This window comes from Triplophysa rosa, linkage group LG11 (genome assembly GCF_024868665.1).
Source record: "Triplophysa rosa linkage group LG11, Trosa_1v2, whole genome shotgun sequence".
Classification (NCBI taxonomy): Eukaryota; Metazoa; Chordata; class Actinopteri; order Cypriniformes; family Nemacheilidae; genus Triplophysa; species Triplophysa rosa.
In genome coordinates, this window is record NC_079900.1 from 4936929 (window position 1) to 4959108 (window position 22180).

Consider the following 22180-nt stretch of genomic DNA (forward strand, 5'->3'; position numbering starts at 1 on the left):
TTCCTACACAGAAAGCTTTATTCCTGGTGAATCATTGCAAATTTAAATTAATTTAGTTCAGTTTTTTCATAGTGTTTACAAAGAATGACATGCAAGAATGGCAACAATACTTTTCCATTTGAACGACACTATAATGTCAAGTTTATTTGGTAGCATTATCAAACCCACAATCTGTAAAAGTATTTTTACAAATGTTTAAAAAAGTGTCACGAACTTTTCATACATCTTATTTAAATTCCCATGCTCGTGTCACGAACTAATCTGTTTGGGAACAGGACCGATCATGTTTGTTAATGACGTATAAAATGTTGTCTAATGACATCTCAAATCTCACCGGAGTTATCAGACCCACGGCGACAGAGTCTCCAAGTCCTGAGCAGAAACCTCCACACACGCGCAAGTGTGTTGTCTGCGGTCAGAATGATCATAAAACACAGTTCATGGTTACTTCTGAATACCCAACATGTCGAAAAATGCATCAACCTAGCTCAATAACTTTTCCCGTTGATCACCACGGTTTAGTTTTCTTAAGGGCATCGCTGTACCGTCGGTCGCCATTACAGGTACCTCACCAAGTTTGGTCGCTAACATCCTCAGAATACATATTTAAGGTATTTCAATGTCGTTTGATATTTAGTCGGGTGAAACCGGCCCAATAAATGTCAGCTAGCGTTACTGGTTATAACGGCAGGTGACTTGATAAAAGTTACATCGCAGCAATGGATGAGAAAATGTTATCGTGCGCAGCCGTGTTAGTAAACAGGAGTGACAGCAATGCTAGTTTAACAACTCACCTCTCTGATTAGTTTCCATGTCTTTCTTATGCTTTTCGTTAGCTGTTTCGGTCTGCGTAATAAGTTACACTTTGGTGCGTACGTATGTTCATATAAAGTTAAGCTCATACAGAAGCGATTCTCCCGTGTGTTTTGAAGCTTCGGCGGCGCGCCATTAAACTCAGCTACGTTACAAAAAAGGGCGGTGCGGAGTGCGGACCTGATGCAAGTGGTACTCTCAAGCAGGAGAGCAAGCCGAGCCACACTAAACTCTTAACTTTGCCAAGTCCCGTTAAAAACACAAGGGTTGTGCGTTGTTTGAATGACCCCATAATGCAAAATAGTAACGTTTGTAACTTATATAATGACCAACAATTCCGCCATTGAGAACTAATTTCACTAAACCTGATCATATTTAACGTATTTTCGCCTCAAAGCAATAACGGTCAGCTGAGCAGGTGAAGTGCTTACCTTTTATACATATTCCCCTCCTGGGTCCATTCAACAAACTGTAGCAAAAAGGAACTGCACGAGGTCAACTTATTTTCGTGTTTTTATAAGGTAAAATGGAACAATAATCAACATAATGAATCCTCGTTGATCGGCATCTTTGCTTCTTTCGTGTTTTTAACAGTTGTTCCATTACGCTGCTTAGAAATGAATTAAACGGATCTTCTTGGTAAGTCCTGCTGAGTTCCGTCACTATGCTTCTTGTTGCCGAGAGGCGCTGTCGTTCCCGCGCTTTTGCGTCGTCTTCTTCTTTGGTTGAACACAGAACGACTGTGGTGCATTGCGCCGCCATCACTTTAGAGGAGGAACGCCGTATCGTCGTGTCCGCCTGAATTAAAATGAAGACAGTAATTTACTAAATCCACTTATATACTCATCTCTTGGTTTTATTTTTTTGTATTCGCCTTAGAAATCTAGCATGTCGAATAAGCGGACGTCTGGTGTTGCCTTAAATTTGCACCACTCGATGACTGTTAAGTTCACGTCACAGGTAGGCTAGATTGTCTGACTTCAAGTGACCCATAAATGTTTATTTATGTCTCGCCTAAACCATTCTGACGAAAGCATCAACTTCACTTTGACCTCTCCCATCATTGCGGCACGAGATGGCGCTGTTTTCTTACCTCAAAGCTGAATCTGTGAACCATAACATTCTTAGGACTTCTACAATATGTTTATAAAGAATGATCAATGTAAAACTTTATTATACTTTTTTGTTGATAAATACCGACAAAAGTCATTACATTATTGTACATGATGTTATTACAAATTTGAATTGTAAGCAAAAATATTTCTCAATGATCCCAGAGTTGTAAGGCCTACAGTAGCACATTAAACCAGGCTCTTTATATTCTTAAGCTCTTGTTGACCGGGACAGAGATGCCATAGGGTTCAACGTGTTAGCAGCATATATATGCTAACAACCGAGGCATTAACTTATTCCTGTTCCATTTCACATATAAACCTGCCTTAATTTACATTAGTCATTGGTCTTTAAAAATCGTGCCTTAGGTTGTTCTCTATGAATTTTATATGTAAATAGGACAAAATGTGTACAGTTCCCTCAAAAACCCTAACAGAATCACAAGCTTCCTTCTGATTTACGGTTCTATGACTAAATCGGTTTCACGTTTCGTGTTAAAATTGTTAAAATGAGATGTCCTTTTTCAATTTAATTTAGTCAGAAAGAACAGCATTATCATAATATATTTCCCCCTGTGTATGGTAGACAGAAAGGGTCAGACCTCAGAAACTGGGAGGTTTGGTCCCCTTAGTAAGTCCAGACTATGATTCCAGTGCTTTTCCAGGGTACAAATACATCTGGCCTCTCATACTGTATACAAATAAGCATTTCTGCAAGATCTGTTCTATGAATCTCAATGTATTCATACATAAAAGTAAAATACAGTAGCTTACTTGAAAATGTTCAAATAAGAAAGCAAGGAAACTTTTTTTAAATAAATATTGGGAAACAGCTGTGATGCACAGCAAAAGGTTGTTGAACTTTCCTTAGGACAACCTTTTCCTAAAAGGACATGAGCAGAACTTTAAAATCACAGGAGAAGTGGCTAAAAGGAAAAGAGCAGAACTTTAAAATCACAGAAGTTGTCTTCTTAAAATCACACATCAACGAATGAGGGTAAAAATCTTCTAAGTAAAGACTTAGCTTGTTATTTAATAACACCGCAAAATAATGTACCTTGTGACACATTTTTCTGGGAAGTGATGTATGAAAATCTCTCTAAACATTACTGGCAAGCAGTAAAGAAGGGACTGATGAGGTATCAGATAATGGTCATATGAATGAGGAAAGAGGTGGAGAGGTTATGAGCTATGAGATCACAATTTAATTTGCATAAATTATTGTGTGCATTGTTTAATTGTATTGAGGGTTCAAATTACTTGCCACGTTGCAGGGTCAGTGTATTCTAGTGAAATAACCATACACACTTGAATGAAAACCCCACTGTCAGAATTCATGTCTCATCTGAACGGTTGTGGTTAATTTCGTTGTCTTCTCCATAACCCTCAGACCATGAATAGACAGAGCTCCTGCCATGGTATAGTGGTGATGTTTCCTCCTCTGAAAGTTTTATTTCTGGTAAAACATCGACAGATTACCATTATTTTTTACATTGTGTTTTTAAAGAATAATTCCTGACTTAATAACTTTAATTTATAACAAACACCGCACAATGATATTTAAAGTATTATGAAATGTACACTTACATTTTATAAAGCATCGATACTGTGTGTTCAGCAATGGGCTAAATGAATTTGTTAATGACTTAAAGACTTTTTGGAGGATCTATTGACAGAAATGCAATATAATATCTATAACTATGCCTTCAGAGGTGTATAAGGACCTTACATAATGAAGCGTTATGTTTTTATTACGTTAATGAGCTATTTTCATTTACATACACCGCGGGTCCCCTTACATGGAATTAGCCATGTTGTTTCTACAGTAGCCCTAAACGGAGATGGTGAGAAAGCGGCGCATCCTGCATTTTCCACAAGTTTTAGATGTTAATGGCCCCTAAACAATACACACCTTCCGCAAGCATTTCTTAATTTCTTCCATAAAGTGGTGGTTATTAAAGACAAGTAAACAACCAGTAAATCTCTCTCTTTCGGCATGCTCCCGTTATCAGGGGTCACCACAGCTGTTTTTACGCTGCATGCAGTCCGTAAATAAAAACAAACAAACAAAAAAATGACAAGCTATAGTTATTTGTAAGTTGTCCAACTGTATTGTTCCTCTTCTGAGTAAAGCACAAGTCAAGACCAAACTTCGTAAAGTCAATGCAGCAAAGGCCTCCGGTCCTGATAATATTCCTCCTTGGGTACTAAAGACCTTTTATGAGAAGCTAGCTCCAGTGCTATGTGATATCTTTAATACGCGCATGGTACACAATATTTTTTCAAAACAATGGAAGGAAGCTATGGTTAAGTCTGTCCCCAAAAAAGCAAAGCCCAGTTTTCCAGCAGATTATTGCCAGATTTTATTACTTTGCTGTGTTGGGAAAGTGTATAAAGGAACTCTTAGTGATGCCATTCTGGAATAGGTAGCTGATAACTGATTGAACCCTCGCAACATGGCTTCATGGCGAATAGATCAACTGACACTGCTCGGATTCATATTTTACAACATTGGCACGATGCACTTATAGCAACCCTAAATTGGATATTCATTCTGTCTTTGTTGATTTTACTCAAGCTTTTGATACAATTGATCACTGACAACTGCTTCATGCTTTAGCCGACATGAATGTTAGACGACCACTTTGGCTTAGTGTGAGAAGCTATCTGAGTAACAGAGAGCAAAAGGTGAAGTGGGTCTCCGATGTGTCCAATTCCTATTTAATTCCTGCTGGTGTTCCGCAGGGTAGACTTTTATCCCCTCTGCTTTTTGTCATCTGCATTAACGCCTTGGATTAACATTTGCCTTCTTCATTAATCCCAGTGAAATATGCCAATGATTTAACAATCACTGAGCTCTTAATGGCATCTTTACCTGGGCTAACTCAGAAGGCCTTGGATTCAGTGGCAGAATGGGGACAGGAATTTACTTTAGAAATGAACGGGGCTAAGACAGTTGACATGATCATCAGTGCCAGGAAAGGTGATAACATTCCCTGCCCTTCATCACCTGTCATTTTAGGACATGCAGTTAGTGGACAAAAAGTCTTCCGATTTGTCATGGGATGCCCACATCAAGTAGCCTACATGATTATTTAGATGCGCCCTAGACTCTATTATCTCGGTATTTCAAAAAAAGCGGGTCTTCCTTGTGATGTTCTATCACAAATGTATTTGACTTTTATTCGACCAGTTCTTGAGTATGCTAGCCCAGTCTGGGGCGGACTACCCAAAGGTCTCTCTGATGAGAGAGGATCCAAAACTGTTGTTGTCAGATAATAGGTCTCTCAACTGCCAAATTTCCATTATGAGTGAGAGGCGTGATGAGGCTACAACACGTACATTTACCAAACTACTTAAGGACAGTTCATCACCACTGCATTGTTTCTTGACTGTGGCTCCAACACACTATTTAGCACTAAAAGTGGTTCTTTGCTCATAATCATAGGGGAACCTCAGTCATCCCACAGAACCGCTGAAGAACCACTGAAGCACCAAAATGTGGTTCTATATAGCACTAAAAGTGGTTCCCCTATGACTATGAGCAAAGAACCACTTTTAGTGCTATAGAGCTTGTTAATCAACATCACGCCGCGTTGAATGTTGCGCCATCTTGGGAGGATGGCTGCTAGTGTGTTCAATGCAGTGTTTTGTTTTTCTTGTTTGATTAGGAAATTATAACTATGGTAGGTCGGTCTTGTTGTGTTAAAAACTGCAATAGCATTACGCAGAGTCGTTCAGGAAAAGCCCATGGTTCTTTCACTTTCGATTTCACCACGTATCAAACAAAACAAGTAACCGTACAAATCAAAACAATAATAGAAGTGGAGTATTACCCTCCCAAGATGGCGGCGCCACTGCAACATGGGGCGTGAAGTCAGCTTCACATTCTCTATATAGCACTTTTTTTTTTTAGAGTGGATGCCGGCATAGGGAAGTTGTTGTGCCCAGGAGTAAAACAAAATGCATGAACTGTCCTTGATTCCTCTTGCTCTTAAATTGTTTTATATATAATTAATGGAAGTTTGATGTATTTGTACTATACTATTTTATGAATATTATCATTGTTATTCATCTCATTGCACCCATTTTTTTAGCTTGTTTTATACAAAGTATAAGGTTGTTTTGAGTATGTTATTGTTTGACTTATTTCAGGATGTTGTGCCAGCAGTTTCCTGGGGCCCATTTCAATAAGGAGGTTCAACCAACACAGAGTTAAAATGTGAACTCGGAGTTGATTTACACAGAGATACGAAACTTTGAGTTTTTGGTTTCAACTCTGGGTAGACTTACCTTGAGTTAAGTGCTTCCACCACAACTACAACAAGCCATGATCAATGGAGTGCCGATATTACAATTCACCATGGCAACGGCACCAAAAAAAACAACATGGTGGCAGAAAGCGCTCGAGAGCGAGGCACACTTTCCTCACTGCTCTGTATACAGTGGATTTACTAATGTGGTGAAAATGACTTAAGTTTAAATGAATAAATTGATAAATGTACTAAAACAAACAAATTAATCAGTAAATAAATGAACATAAATATTAAAACAATTCTTATTCTCACTGGTGTATAGGACACTTGTTATGGTGTCAGACGTTCGTGTCAAAGTCAGGCTGATCACCAGTTCAAACTCTGCTCGGAGCAGATTTGGGTAGGAATGGCTGCACGTCTAAATGAATTGTTTATTACCTTTATCGCTTCATTTCTGCATTTATTAATTTCTTTATTCATGCACTTTATTTATACACTTTATTAAGTCATTTCTTATCCTCCATAGAAAACTACCATTTGTGAGAAAATGCAAGGGAAAGAATATGCTCTGGTGTAATACACGGCCACGATGGCCGATGTTATTGACGCAAGGATGGATGAGATATATTTTGATATATCTAATTCACTGTAAAGAAAAATGCACAGGGAAATGACAAAATTCCACTTGGGTCCTAAATTGCTCTCCTGAAATCAAAGTACATCACTATTAATGCAGCCTTCTTCACATACAGGATCCTCTATAAAAGCACAAATTACATTTTAGTCACTTAGTTGGTGTCTGTGTGATCAAAATGCGTGCCATGAATGAATGAATGAGGTACACCACTTGTGCTTTAAAAAGAGGGAGGAGATCGAAAGAAACTCTGGGTTTACCAAAGAAAACCTGCTCCCGACCAGGTTAGGTTTACAGAGTAAGTTACTATGGTTACTGACTCGGAGTATAAGTGACCTCTCTTTTAGAAACGGGCTTGAGTTACCCCGCTTTCTCGGGTTTGACATACCTCAACCCAGAGATTCACTCATTTCAGGGTTAATATACTCAGTTTTCACTAAACCTCCTTTCTGAAAGGGGCCAATGCCCGTTCAACTCTTAAACCTCACAAAGAACGAAAAGTTGTCATGGCACAACCTAACTAAACTAAACTTTGTGACACAATGCTACGCTTCCAGTGCACGGAGTGTCCGAATTTACTCGTTTTCACCAAAGTGGACTTATTGTAAGGAATAGTGAATGAGGCAGAATTATATTATTTATACATTTAGAATTATTTATATATATTTAGAATTATATTACCATTGGGCAAAGTGTATTTTTCAACAGATAATAACAGCAATAATTTTAAATTATTTTTATGTACCTTATATAATCTTTATCTTCAAAATTGTATATTTTGTTTGGAGTATGACAGCTTGAATTACCAAAAGGCTACCAATAATATCCAATAAACCAAAGCATTTACTGTATCAGAAGTTTTAGAAAAAATTCTAAAGGCGGCAATCAAGATATCAAATGTTTATTCATGCTCAAATGTATCATTGTTTTTATATTACAAATCTGAATCAGAACAAATAAACATTAGTAATTCCATGTGCAAAATAAATTTCACAAATTTACATCAACTTGTTTTCCAAACTAAAGATCTGCGAACTCTTTCCACTTTAGCTACATCCAACCATAAAATGGCCTAATGCTTAAGGATGTTCCATGGACATTTACATGTTACATGGCATTTACACCTACAGGTGGTATGTTTAATCCACTTTCAAACTCTGGGCACAATCACAAGATGTGATCAGAGTGGTGGCTCGTAACCCTGGACCTTATGAAACAGGGCGGATGTGTTCTCTTGAGGAGTTGGAGCCATACTACTTTAATGAGTTTAGGTATTACTAATCATGCTCCTCCCACAGTAATTGTGCCTTTTCTCTTTGACACCCACTTCTCTTGTGTCTGATTCTGGGACAGATATGGGGGGCTGGAGAAAAGAGCACCGAAAGGACCCTTCTTCATTGTTTTCTGCTAGTTTTTGTTTTATTGCTGTATTCTGAATAAAAACAAAGAGATGGAGAGTCAATCAGCAAACGAGTAAACAACTGGAATTAGCACACTGCATTTACATGGACCATTGAAGTGTAATGTTTTAATTTGTTGACAGAGTTAGCTATAACTAAGTTGTGTAATTATTATACAATCTCAGTCACTGCCCAAAGTTCACCTGTGATTCACCTGAACTGATATGATAAATAACTTTCATCCTCATTGCATTCCTCAAACCATGGACGCACGGTGCTCTGACCAATAGATGGCGCAGTTTCTTCAACTGAAAGCTGAATCTCTGTTAACATATAACCATCTTAGGATAAACTTTTTATGGCGTTTAAAGAATATTTATGAAACTCAATCATGTAGTTACTCACCGTAGTTATCAGCTACACAGCAGCACAGGAATACCCACGCTCGTCTTAGAGATCGCCATAGTAAAGCAAGTGTTATATCTGTGTTAATAAATATTTAATGAAATTAGGCTGAATGTTTAATAAGAGAATTATTATTGTAACAAAATAGATCTAGAGGCAAATGTAGTCTTGGTTTGCTATTCTGGTCTACCTTCAGCCTTCCTAAAACGTCCCTTATTATAATGTTAAATATCTTTAAAAGTTAGTTTGATAATTAAAAAAACATTAATACAGTTCATTTCTACTGGCACAGTTAGCATTCAACTCTTAAACCTCACAAGGAACGAAAAGTTGTTATGGCACAACCCAACTAACATGGCACTATGCAGCCGTCATATTGAAAATCAGAAGACTACAGAAACCTCATCATGAAAACCGTTTGACGCTAATGGGAATAACAGCAAAATTCTGACCTATATTGTTGACTTCCATTTTAATCATTCGACCTGTAAAATCTCCGTTTTTAGGTTGACTTCATGACAGTGTCAAAGAGGGACTTTTGGATTTACCGCGGATCCAAGTACAGGCAACGCCTTTCCATGTTGTCATATCACATGACTCATATGCAAAGACGTAAGAAATACTAAACCGCGCATTGACTGCTTTGGTCAGCTGCTGCGATACGTCAACGGCGCCGCCATATTGGTCGTGGCAAGAGTAGCATGAAAACAAATGCATTTAAACGGGGGAGCTGCGCTTTTTCGTTATGAAATGCACAATAACGTTTACATTTCTTAACACATGTCAATGGTTTGGGATATACGTGCAGCACAAATGCATCGTGTCTATAGATACTTCAAATCTCAATATTTAGACTTAGAAAAATTAACCGTCGATAACTGGAGCCGACACATATCTGTACTCCACGTACGTTGTAAAGTATTGAAATCGGTTGAGAAATTGTGTTTTAACCAGAAAAACCGCAGCACCGCCATTCACGTGTATGTGTTTGTACTTGAAGGTTGCCACCCCTAATATGGCGGCGCCGTTGACGTACGATCCAGCAGCCAACGAGCGGTCTAGTTATTTCCTACGTCTATGGTTATATGCATAAACATTATGGTCATATGACGACTTCCGTGACCTGAGAACTTGTGCAAAGTTCGTTTAAGGACTTCGCACAATGAAATCGCGCACAAGAACTGATTCAGTTGTGTCTAAAGCAGAATTTTCGTCGCATAATCAATGTTTGTGCTGGTTTGATTGCAGAGCTTAAAATAAACATTATGCAGCTGTTCAAATAAATAACGTTACGTATAAGAGACACACATTGTTAACATCTTCACTCAATCTAATATTTCTAATCTAACACGAAAAAAGACAATATATTACAACTGCTTACCTTTAAAGGTTCACACGTTTTCTGCCATTTAGCGATTTATTGCATGAAGCCAAATACCGTTTGTGTTTTAACAGCAATTCCAAAATGTTGTAGAGGCTGAAAATGAGCAGCTGCTGCAGCACTATCAATTTGCAATTTCCCGGGAAACAGACATTCCCGCGAGTATTGCGCGCGCTCACGTGTCAGTCAGCGCTCTTCCCCTCTGCTACCAGCAGGCTTCTCGCACCGTCCATTTATGCATGTGGGTAGTTGACAGATTAATGTGCACGTATTCTAGGGTGTGAAGGCAAAAATTCTAAACTAACAATGAAGATAAATCTCTCTTGTGCTGTTTTATATGATAAATATTAATATTAATCATTTAAAACAATGTAATATTAAAAGTTTGTTTTCTAAATTTTGCTGTCACACCATAGGACACATGTACGATTTGTTTGTCAACTACCCATGTGCTGGTCAAGCCAAGTAAGTTTAAGCCTGAATATATATATAAGTATATAAATAAGTTATTTTATCAAATGCACAATAATTCAGCATGAATTTCAACCTAAGCGCGTCAATCTTCGTGATAATGTGGATCTTGAAGGTAAAATTAAATGTGTGTGAGGCATTAATGCTTATAATCGTTTTTATCACACTTACTTTCTGCAATCTAACTTGAGTTCACTAACTCAGCATCGGTATCGCCAAACTGCTCTGTCTCCAAAATGTCCGTACGCATGGGTCAGAGTTTGCGTGCAGGTGCGCAAATTTTACTTCAAGTTTGTTTTTATAAATCATATCTTTTGCGTCTTTCAGGCACTTTTTTTTGTGCGTACACAAAACATGAGGCCCCTGATGTTTTCTAAGAAAAAGAAGTATTTCAAGAGAATAAATGCCAGCTGTGAACGTAATGTTATATATGAAATTGTATAAGTAGGTGATCTGCTGTTTGTTATTGTTTGTTTTCCTAGAATGTGTCATTAATGTCTCTATGAAAAACGAAGAAAGTGTTAAAGACAAACAAAGAAAAGTAGAAAAGAATGAATAATTAAATGTACAACAGCACAAATAAAAGTTAATGTATGGGAATGTAGGTGTAAATTTGAGATGACAATTTAATCATACTTAAGTATGTAGTTGTTTGTATCTGCATTCTTCGTTTGCTGTTTCTTTAAATAGGGGCGGGGTCTGGGGCTCAGCCCGCCTTACGCAAACGCGTCTGATTAGTCGGTTTTGTCGACGCCCATGTAAGTGACATTCGCCTTGAACGTCTCGTCCGTACTTTAACTACAGCTCTTTTGTCGATGTTGTTGGAGAAATGTCACTCCGTACAGCTGTTCGTCTCTTCAGCGCTCCCGTCAGGAGTGTTTTGCAGTCCTGCAATACTAATATAAAGAGACATTACGCTGCAGTCGAGCACGCGCTGTCTGTACTGGAAACAGAGCTGGACGGTATCCGTGCAGCGGGCACGTGGAAGGGAGAGAGAGTGATCACGTCCAAGCAGGGTCCTCATATCTGCGTAGACGGAAGTAGCGGGGGTGAGCTGAACATTAATAAAGATTTATAGCCCAAAACAAAACCTAGTGAGTGAAGTGCAACATATGCTTTATATGTCAGCGTGTTACGTTTGGGTTTAACATTGCACTTGACCTCAGCGTACGTCACAAAGTTAATTTACTTCTCCGGTAAGTGATAAGAATAAGCCATGGGTCTGTATGGACATTTCCAACTTAATCTAGTGTTTCGTTGATTGTGATCATTTTCCTTTAAATGTGACTATTTATAATACATCAACTTTTTTCTTTCAAGTCCAACTTCAAGTTAAAGAATGCATAAGATAAAAATGTATTTAGCAAATACATACGTAGTTGACATAACATTGTGTGGTAAATAAGATTAAAATAAATAGGAAATGTACATATATTTGAAAACCTTTTAAGGTCTTTATATTTGAGTTTTGTCCTCCTAAATCTATATTTGGGCTGTCAAGTCTGTTTACAGCCACGCAATTTGCATTTGCTGTATGTTTTTCAAAGTGCCTTCCAGTGCATTTAAGGTATACATGTTTAACTATGATACAGAAACTCGTATTCTGATTTTTTTCTACAGACATACTGAACTTCTGTGCAAATAACTACTTGGGTTTATCCAGCCATCCAGAGGTGGTGCAGGCAGGAATTGATGCCCTGCAGAAATATGGAGCTGGACTTAGCTCTGTTCGCTTCATCTGTGGCACCCAGGTTAGGAAAAACCAGTATGTTAATGTTTAAAGTATTGATGCTTGAATAATTATTATGTCTGTTTTCCTAGAGCCTTCACAAGAACTTGGAACAGAAGCTAGCTCAGTTCCACGAAAGAGAAGACTGCATTCTGTACGCCAGCTGCTTTGATGCCAACGCTGGTCTGTTTGAGGTGACATTACTCATCATTACTAATGAAATGTAGAAGAAAACTGTGCGCCACTTTATGCATTGTAACATCACCTCTGTACTCTTTGTTTTAGGTTCTGCTGGGTCCTGATGATGCGGTGCTGTCTGATGAACTAAACCACGCCTCCATTATCGACGGCGTTCGACTGTGTCGTGCCAAGAGGTTCCGGTACAAACACATGGACCTGAATGACCTGGAGGAAAAGCTGAGAGAATCACAGGTGAGTTGGCTTGGATTTTATGTTGTGTGATTTGATGAAACGTAAATAATATTTTGAATGAAACTGACGAAGTGGTTCCACATGTTATGGGGTGTAGCTTTGCATAAATTGTGTTTTCAATTTTTTACTTTGTCAATGTTTTTCCACAGTCCTCTCGTCTGAGGTTGGTGGTCACAGATGGTGTTTTCTCCATGGATGGAGATGTGGCTCCTCTGCAGGGTATCTGTGATCTGGCTGAACAGTATGGAGCGCTGGTCTTCATCGATGAATGTCACGCCACCGGCTTCCTTGGTCCCCGTGGCCGGTGAGTATACATGTACTTGTGTATGTACAAATGTATTTGTCTCATTAAAAATGGTGCATAATAGAATAGAATATATATAGATGGTGTTGTGTTGTTTGAAGATGACCTGTTTTTACTCCGAAGCTAGAATATACAAAAATAATAATTTGGAATTATTTTGATGATCAGGCAACATATTTCATTTGGGACAATTAAGAGATCAAATTTTCTTTTTTGATGAGACATATGGCCAATCACTTTAATATTTATTCCTAAAATTTCAAGTTACTTGCAGAGTACGGGTGAAAAGAATTGCCTCATTTTTAATGTCGACATAAAAAAGGTTATAAGAGGTCATATTGTCACATTTGAGTCGGACGGAAGGTCACAAACATGTGCTTCTTGAGAAAGTTAATGTATGCTTTTTGTATTTTATGTTCACAGAGGAACAGATGAGCTTTTTGGGGTGATGAACAGGGTGCACATTGTCAATTCCACGCTGGGAAAAGCATTAGGAGGAGCTGCAGGTTTGTATTTCTTTAAATACCAGTTATTCAGTATTAACTAAAACACATTGTTAATATTATACAACATCACTACGGCTGATAAAGTTGAATCTATCTTTTGCATAACAACAGTTGCATCGTTTATTTGCATCGTTTATTTGTTGTTTCTCTAACACTTGGTCAGGTGGTTACACGGTTGGTCCTAAAGCTTTAATAGATCTGCTGAGACAGCGGTCTCGTCCGTACCTCTTCTCTAACTCTCTTCCCCCTCCCGTGGTGGGATGTTCCATCCGTGCCGTGGAACTGCTGCTGGCATCCAATGAAATCGCGCAGAGCATGGCGGCCAAAACCATGAGGTAGTACTGAAAGGGTGATGTGGGGTTCTGCGGTATTTGTCGATTCGGTTTACGGTTACACCCTTTAGATCACGTTGCTGTGTTTATCCTTTGTGAACACTAGATAAGCAGGGTTAAAACTACCAAGCTCGTTTTTAAAATAATCTGGTATAACAATTTCAGTCGACACAAAAATTGTTGACTTTTGCTGGACAGTCTGTACCTGTTTAAAAGCATGAAAGAGTTCATTGAGTAAAAACTAACAATAGTGTTTTGTTTGTTGTCAAAGGTTCAGAAACAACATGACCCAGGCAGGCTTTACCATCTCTGGCACAGCTCATCCCATTTGCCCCGTGATGCTGGGTGATGCTCGCCTGGCTTCTCTTATGGCTGATGACATGCTAAAACTAGGTGATAATTCGGCTCTCTGTTCAAAACATTTTTAAGTTATTTTGAGTACCTACCACGTGTCCAATTTCTTTGCAATACAAATAGATTTGTCCTAAAATAGAAGTTCGGTAATTTCCTCATGTCTTTTTCAAACCTCCATGACTTCCATCAAACGCTATATTTCTAATATTCTGGCCACACGTTTATATAATAAAAGTAAATGTGGATTTGGGCTGTCAAACAAAATGAATTAAAACGCACCATGACCGCAATATAAATGTGGAATATATTGAGGTCAAATGATGTCTTTGTGTCAAATAGAGAGATTGGAGAAGTCATAAGGTTTGGAAAAACATGAGGGTGAATAAATGATGACAGGATTGTCATTTTGGGGTGAATTGTCCCTTGAAATGTGCTCACATAACTTTTCATCAAGTATAAAATATGTGTGTGCGTGCGCGTGCGTGCGTGCGTGTCTCTCTCCAGGTGTGTATGTGATCGGATTCTCCTACCCAGTTGTTCCTAAAGGAAAAGCCCGTATTCGAGTCCAGATCTCTGCAGCTCACACCGATGAAGACATTGATCGTACTATAGATGCCTTCATACAGACCGGCAGAAAGCATGGTGTCATTTCCTAATGTCAGGAGCACACAGGCTGAGATTGGAGGAACTGCTACGGTCGTTTTTTGGAGTGACCTGTTAGAGCGAGGCTTCAGTTACATAATATATCAAAGCAAAAATGCTTTTGTGGCTACTGTGATTTATTATAAAGGTCAAATTTGATTATTTTTCAGAATTAACTGAATAAATGCTCTTGTTGATGATTCATAGTTGGGGTTTTCCTGTTAATTTTAATAGACAATGAATGGTACTAAAGATATACACCAATGCAACATTTTTCAGCCCAGCATCATTGAGATGTTGCCAAAATTTTATGGATTTTCTTTTTGTCTGTAATCCTCGACTGATTCTATGAGATTGAATCTCTTTGTATTTCTACATTATACAAAAAACATACTTGATTGTTACAACGAATGGCAAAGAATGTTTAGAAATATTTGGAATTTTTGACACACTAAAAAAGTAAAAAAGAATAAAAAATCTTAACTTTTTTTGAGGAGTTTGTGTGCACATTACTGTATTATTACAAAAATATATACACCAGTCATTTCATTATTTTGTTTACTTTTGAGAAAGTACATAAATTACAGTATTTCTTTAACTATTAGGAAAGCAAACAATTGCGTATGTGTGTATATATATATATATATATAACCATCGTTTATTTATTATTGGGAACGTTAATGATTGTTATTAAAACGGACCAATCTGCTTTCAACATTCTGATATTCCGCGCCATCAGACCCACAACTTCCTCCTATTTGCACGCTTTGTGTATTTCCCGCCAGTGCTGTAGTTCAGAACCTCCTTTTTTTAATGACGTTTTACGCCACAGTGCATTTCTGTCCAATGCGCAAGACGAAAAAGACCGTGGGGGCGGAGTCTGAGTTCAGCGGAGGGCAGGGCTAAAGGTTTTGCCGCGAAAGTCAGCACTCCGTGCCTGGTGCGTCTCAGTGGAGCACGTTGTTGATTGTAACGAGAAATAATAGGCGTAATTGACAAAATATAGCACTTTTTAGAATAAATATATTACTCGTAATTTATTGCATTATATTGGGATACGCGCAAAATGTCGGGATTTGATGATCCAGGAGTGTATTACAGTGACAGTTTTGGTGGAGAAAGCATTGGCGATGAGGGGGTCGTCAAACGCAGTCAGATCAAAAAGAGGTTTCGGGAGTTTTTGAGGCAGTTTAGAGTCGGTACCGATCGCACGGGATTCACTTACAAATACAGGTATTGTTTATAACAAAAATATAATCTTGCATCTCTTTGTCGAGACACAATGCAACGGGTTAGAACAATAATAGGTGCTTTCTGTGGTTATTTTTACCTGCTGTTTGTAAATGTTATAGTTTAATACACTTAAAGATATTTATTATGTGTCAAGTTTGTTCTGTTCGCGAATCGTTCTTTTGAGTCGTTGTTCAGACAAACCAATCTACAAAATACTTCTGTAATGCAATGTGGAAGTGCACGTGACGTGACTTTTGACGCTATTTGAACGAATCTCTGACTTATTTGTCAACCGTTTCTTGAAACAATGCATTCGAACGAACCGATTCCTTGAACTACATTATTCGTGAACTAGACTATAAGTAGACTACTGTACAGTTGCAAACTATTATTATTCGCGTTAGTGTTTTTTTCTTTCTTTTGTGCACTGATAACTGTGTTTTTCTTCAGAGATGAGCTCAAGAGGCATTACACCCTGGGAGAATACTGGATTGAGGTGGAGATGGAGGACCTGGCCAGTTTTGATGAAGATCTTTCAGACTGTCTTTACAAACTGCCCACCGAGAACTTGCCTTTGGTGAGACCAAGCAACAAAACAATGTATTTTCAAGATGAATAAGCTTTATTTACGTTCGTTAATAAACAATCATTTATGGGACGCGCAAAACAAACATTTTGTTGTGTTCTGAGCATCCATTGATGTCACTTTATGATTGACAGTTGGAAGAGGCGGCGCAGGAAGTGGCCGATGAGGTCACACGCCCGCGTCCTGTAGGAGAAGAGACCGTGCAGGACATACAGGTCATGCTGAAGAGCGACGCCCACCCGTCCAACATCCGCAATCTGAAGGTGAGCATCACATCACATTGTTCTCATTTGCTCTATACGCTTTTGAGGTTCCTGGTGACCGTTCCGTGTTTGTTTCGGTCATCTGTCGGCAGTCGGAGCAGGTGTCGCGTCTTGTGAAGATTCCCGGTATAATCATATCCTCCACGGCAGTGAGGGCCAAAGCCACCAGAGTTTGTCTGCAGTGCCGTGGCTGCAGGTCTGTCATCAGTAACATTCCTCTGCCTCCGGGACTGCAGGGTTACGCTCTTCCCCGCAAGTGTAACACGTGAGTCTCATCTTGGGACGCCCAAAGATTTAGTTTATTTTAAAATGAGTCATTGCTGAAATACTCTTGCTTCCCTTCAGCGAACAGGCGGGTAGCGTCAAGTGCCCCGTGGATCCGTATTTCATCATTCCGGACCGATGCCTCTGCGTTGATTTCCAGACTCAGCGTCTGCAGGAAGCCCCCGATGCCGTTCCTCACGGAGAGATGCCGCGACACATGCAGCTCTACTGCGACAGGTACATGCTGAGGTTGAGTTAGTCGTCACGATGCTTTCGGTGTACACGAGTCTCGCTCTGACCTTTGCGATTTGCAGGTACCTGTGTGACCGTGTGGTACCAGGAAACAGGGTAACCGTCATGGGCATCTACTCCATCAAGAAGGTGGCCCAGACCAAAAACAAAGGGCGTGATATGGGAGCAGGCGTTGGCATCCGACTGGCATACCTGCGAGTCGTTGGCATCGAAGTGGATACTGAAGGAGCAGGCGAGTGCCTGCAAAGCATTGTGGGATCATTATTTTGCTGTTGGTACATGTTTAGCTACTCAAAACTTGATTTACATTTCGTTTCTCGCTATTGCAGGTCGTGGAGCCGCTGGATCAGTTTCACCCCAGGAGGAAGAGGAGCTGAGGTCTCTGGCTTCCTCTCCCTCCGTCTACGATTCCCTCGCTCGCTCTCTCGCCCCGTCCATCTATGGAAGCGATGACCTGAAGAAAGCCATAGCGTGTCTTCTTTTCGGAGGCTCCAGAAAGAGGCGAGGAACAAGACGAGCAAAGTTTATTTTTACATTTAGCTATGTTACTTTATATTGCGAGCTATTTCAAACAATGTTATGAACTCGTATTGTTGATATTTGTACCATATTTATATAAGTTATAATACAACAAGTTCGCTATAAGTATATGTAAATGTATATATTTTTGCTGATATGGCTTTAAAAAACAAAGTAACGTTCTCTGTAATTTCAGGTTGCCTGATGGTCTGACGCGCAGAGGCGATATTAATCTGCTGATGCTCGGAGATCCAGGAACAGCCAAGTCTCAATTGCTGAAATTTGTGGAAAGATGTTCTCCGATTGGGGTAAGACTCCCACAAGTTTTTGCTTCTTTAAATGCGAATGTTCAGTTACTTTTCAGCTTTATGTAGGATTCGACTTGGAGTTTAATGTCTGTTGTCTTTTGTTAGGTCTACACCTCTGGTAAAGGCAGCAGTGCAGCCGGTCTGACCGCCTCGGTGCTGCGAGACCCTCACACTCGTGGTTTCATCATGGAGGGAGGTGCCATGGTGCTGGCTGATGGCGGTGTGGTCTGCATCGATGAGTTTGACAAGGTTGGTGTTCCATTTTATGTATTACCATCAAGTGCACTTTTGCCCTTCATACGACCTGAATGGCTAGAACTTATAATAAATGCCTTTTCTTTTCAAACAGATGAGAGAAGATGATAGAGTTGCTATTCACGAAGCCATGGAGCAGCAGACCATCTCTATCGCAAAGGTACCCCTCCAGCCCTGTTTGTTGTTCATAAAGCTGTGCTACGATACTTAAAAACTGTGTTACCATCATGTCTTGACTCTGAATTTTGTAACCTGAAGGCTGGAATCACAACCACTCTGAACTCTCGCTGCTCTGTGCTGGCCGCCGCCAACTCTGTGTTCGGTCGCTGGGACGACACGAAAGGAGAAGACAACATCGATTTCATGCCTACCATCCTGTCTCGATTCGACATGATCTTTATCATCAAAGACCATCACGACCAACAGCGAGACATGGTGTGTATTTCAACACAAGCGATGGATTATGTCGTGAACGATGTGCGAGCAACTGCAATCCTGACTTGTGATGTTTTCTGTGTGGGAATGTTACAGAAATGGAGAAATGATGGCCTGGTTTTGCACATTTTTACTTGTATATTTTCAGATTTATAGAAGCTATATTGTTCTTTGTGTGTAGCTTGTTGAAAGCGAAAATTCACGCTAGCTTCTGTTTTTTTCAGACGTTGGCTCGGCACGTGATGAACGTTCACCTGAGCGCTCAGACCCAGATGGAGGGTGTGGAAGGAGAGATTACTCTGGCCACGATAAAGAAGTACATCGCCTACTGCAGAACGTAAGTGTGGACCTCCCTGGATTTAAAACAGCGGAAACTCCTAAATGTTTCAATTCAGAATAAAGATTCATTATTGTATACATACAGAAAATGTGGACCTCGTCTGTCGGCGGCGGCAGCGGAGAAGCTGAAGAACAGATACGTTCTGATGAGGAGCGGTGCGAAGGAGCACGAGAGAGAGACCGATAGACGTGCTTCCATCCCCATCACTGTCAGGTAACTACTGACTTCACTAGCTCCTGTGCTTTTTCTCCCACAATCGAATGAATCGGTCTCTAAACAAAGGACCGCTTGTGGTTGCAAGTTTTGTGGGGTGTAGCCGATACTGTTACCACATTTGAATATTTTAAGTTGTAGGTAGCGTTGCTTTCATCAATGAAAATTATGACGAAATATGGTCGTCAACGAACCTTTATCACGTGACGAAAACGAGACAAGACGCAACGTAAATGCTGGTCATGTGATGATGACTATAATTAAATGTATAATGCAATGTTGTTGACGAATAAAAACGAGACTAAATGTGGTTTACAAAATAAAAACTATGCTAAAATGTCTCTTCATTTTCGTTGACCGAGACGAGACGAAATGTTATAACGTTATTTCGTCTGATGCTTTAACCTAGATGCGGAGCGGAATCCTGTTATTTAAATGTCATCTGGCTGTTCTGCGTGTCTGAAGGAATTACGTGCACAGTTTAACATACAACACGAGTGATGGTCGAGGATTTATCTGTGTCTGCACTGTATGAGGATATGAACACATGAACTTTATCTCCAGAGTTGCTCTGAGAGTTTAATTTACGATCGTTTACTGCTTGAGTGAAGCTATTATTATTATAGGCAAACAAAAACTCAAGCGTCTAACCAAAGACCCGTCAAAATAAAAGTCCCATTAAATTGAACACTCAGACAAAAAAATACTTTAGTGAACTATAATAACTTTAAACCTCTCTAGCTCCAGTGCTATGTGCACAAAAAGTCTGCATTAATTTACTGCATTCTGTATGCTACTACAGCATACAGAATTTCCTGTTGGTTCTTTGCAATGCTGGCAAATTTAACCTTCCAGTTGACTTGCCAAATCACTTCCATTTGTTTTATTAATAAGGGATATTGGAAGTAAAATCGGTCTGGGTTAGGACAAATACTTTGATTTTAATAGTCACACAGCAAGAAAAAGAAAATTTGTATGGTAAAAAGATGCATCGAGAATCGTTTTATCATCGCATCGCAGCCCTCTGAATCGTAATCGAATCGTGACGTGCCTAGAGATTCCCACCCCTACCGATGGCCTTAAATTCAAATGAGAGCGTCTTCCGTGTCTGGAATGGATGTATTCTGAGTTTATAAGGTAACAATAATATAATAAGATAACCTTGTTTGAAATGGGTTTGGCTAAAATAAAATTTTGGTTTCGTCTATACTACTAGGTACTTATACTATATTGACTGGGTTAAATAGAATTGCATTACTAAAAAGAGACTAAAATGCAATTTTCATTGACTAAAGCTAGACTAAAATAGTCATGGATAATTCTGACTAAAATAAGACTAAAATGCTCAGACTTCTAGTCGACTGAAACTTGACTAGACTAAAAAGAGTATGAACGTGACTAAAACTAATAAAAACTAAAATGACAGCTTGACACAAAGACTAGACTAAAACTAAAATTAAAGCAGGCCGCCAAACAACACTAGTTGTAGGTAGCCGTTTGTGCATTAATTGGTTTATTCTTTGACATTACAGGCAGCTTGAGGCTGTTGTGCGTATTGCGGAGTCTCTTGCTAAAATGAAGTTACAGCCCATCGCTGGCGAAGAAGAGGTGGATGAGGCTCTGAGGCTATTCCAGGTGTCCACACTGGACGCGGCCCTCTCCGGCAGTCTCTCTGGTAAGCGAGTAGACTATGAAGTGAAACTAGAGGTTGACTGATACTGGTTTTACGTACTATAATGTAAATTTTAAATGTCATATGCCAATTTGTAAGAATGTTAGCAATTTTCAGTTTTTCAAGAATTTAGGATAACAAACAGCTCTGGGGCACCTTTGACTACCATTTAATTTGACCTACTATGGCAGTCGATGACGTTACAGAATTGAAAATTGACAACATTTTTCCAAATATCTTTCTCTGTGTTCATCAGAACAAAGACATTTATACAGGTATGAAATGACATGAGGCTGAGTAAATTATGTCAGAATTTTCATTTTTGGGTGAACTATCACTTTAAGGATTTTTATTTACTAGTTGCAAACATTTTCCAATTTAGTTTGACCTAATATAGTAGGTCACTGAATGTTTGAGCACAGTTTGATGTAATATTTCGTGACATATGCAGGTGTGGAGGGATTTACGACCCAGGAAGATCAGGAGATGATCTCTCGCATAGAGAAACAGCTGAAGAGACGCTTCGCCATCGGCTCCCAGGTGTCTGAACACAGCATCATACAGGACTTCACCAAACAGGTGCGTTGTGATTCCACAAACTGGATTACAGCTAAGCATTTCAAATCATGTATTTTATCACATTGTGAATGAACGCATCTCTTCTCGTCGCCGAGCAGAAGTATCCAGAACACGCCATTCACAAAGTCCTTCATCTGATGATGAGGAGGGGAGAACTGCAGCATCGTATGCAGAGGAAAGTCCTGTACAGGGTCAAGTAGAGAAATGTTTTTTGTCGGAGAATAACCTGAACGTCTGTTGTTTAAAAGCAGATAGATAGTGAGATGGGATGCATCACAAAAATGTTGTGTTTCTTGTATATAGTTTCCTTGCTTTACATATACATTAAATATATCAACTTCCTGCAAGTGCATGCAGGATTGGTTCAAAGTTGTCACAAGATTTTGCTGTGTAATGTGGTTTATTAAGTCCTCGGAAAGTGAAAATCTTTCATTTGATCCGGTCTTTAAAAACATTTTGTACAACTTAAATGTTGTTTTGAAAACAATAA

General features: G+C 39.3%; 2 protein-coding genes across 2 annotated transcripts; both read left to right on the top strand.

Moving 5' to 3' along the window:
* The first annotated feature begins 11219 nt into the window (after positions 1-11219).
* On the top strand, positions 11220-14977 carry gcat (glycine C-acetyltransferase). Its single transcript, XM_057346038.1, has 9 exons — positions 11220-11521; positions 12093-12223; positions 12294-12395; positions 12487-12633; positions 12783-12937; positions 13361-13443; positions 13607-13778; positions 14047-14168; positions 14634-14977. The coding sequence occupies exons 1-9, from the start codon at positions 11302-11304 to the stop codon at positions 14783-14785; spliced, it is 1284 nt and encodes a 427-aa protein (XP_057202021.1). The 5' UTR covers positions 11220-11301; the 3' UTR covers positions 14786-14977.
* A 737-nt stretch (positions 14978-15714) lies between these two features.
* Positions 15715-22168, top strand: mcm5 (minichromosome maintenance complex component 5). Its single transcript, XM_057347138.1, has 16 exons — positions 15715-16004; positions 16455-16581; positions 16725-16853; positions 16946-17118; positions 17199-17354; positions 17432-17601; positions 17699-17870; positions 18085-18196; positions 18302-18445; positions 18546-18611; positions 18710-18886; positions 19111-19223; positions 19311-19439; positions 20972-21114; positions 21563-21690; positions 21789-22168. Exons 1-16 carry the CDS (start codon positions 15838-15840, stop codon positions 21888-21890), a joined length of 2208 nt encoding a protein of 735 aa, XP_057203121.1. The 5' UTR covers positions 15715-15837; the 3' UTR covers positions 21891-22168.
* The last annotated feature ends 12 nt before the right edge of the window (positions 22169-22180 follow it).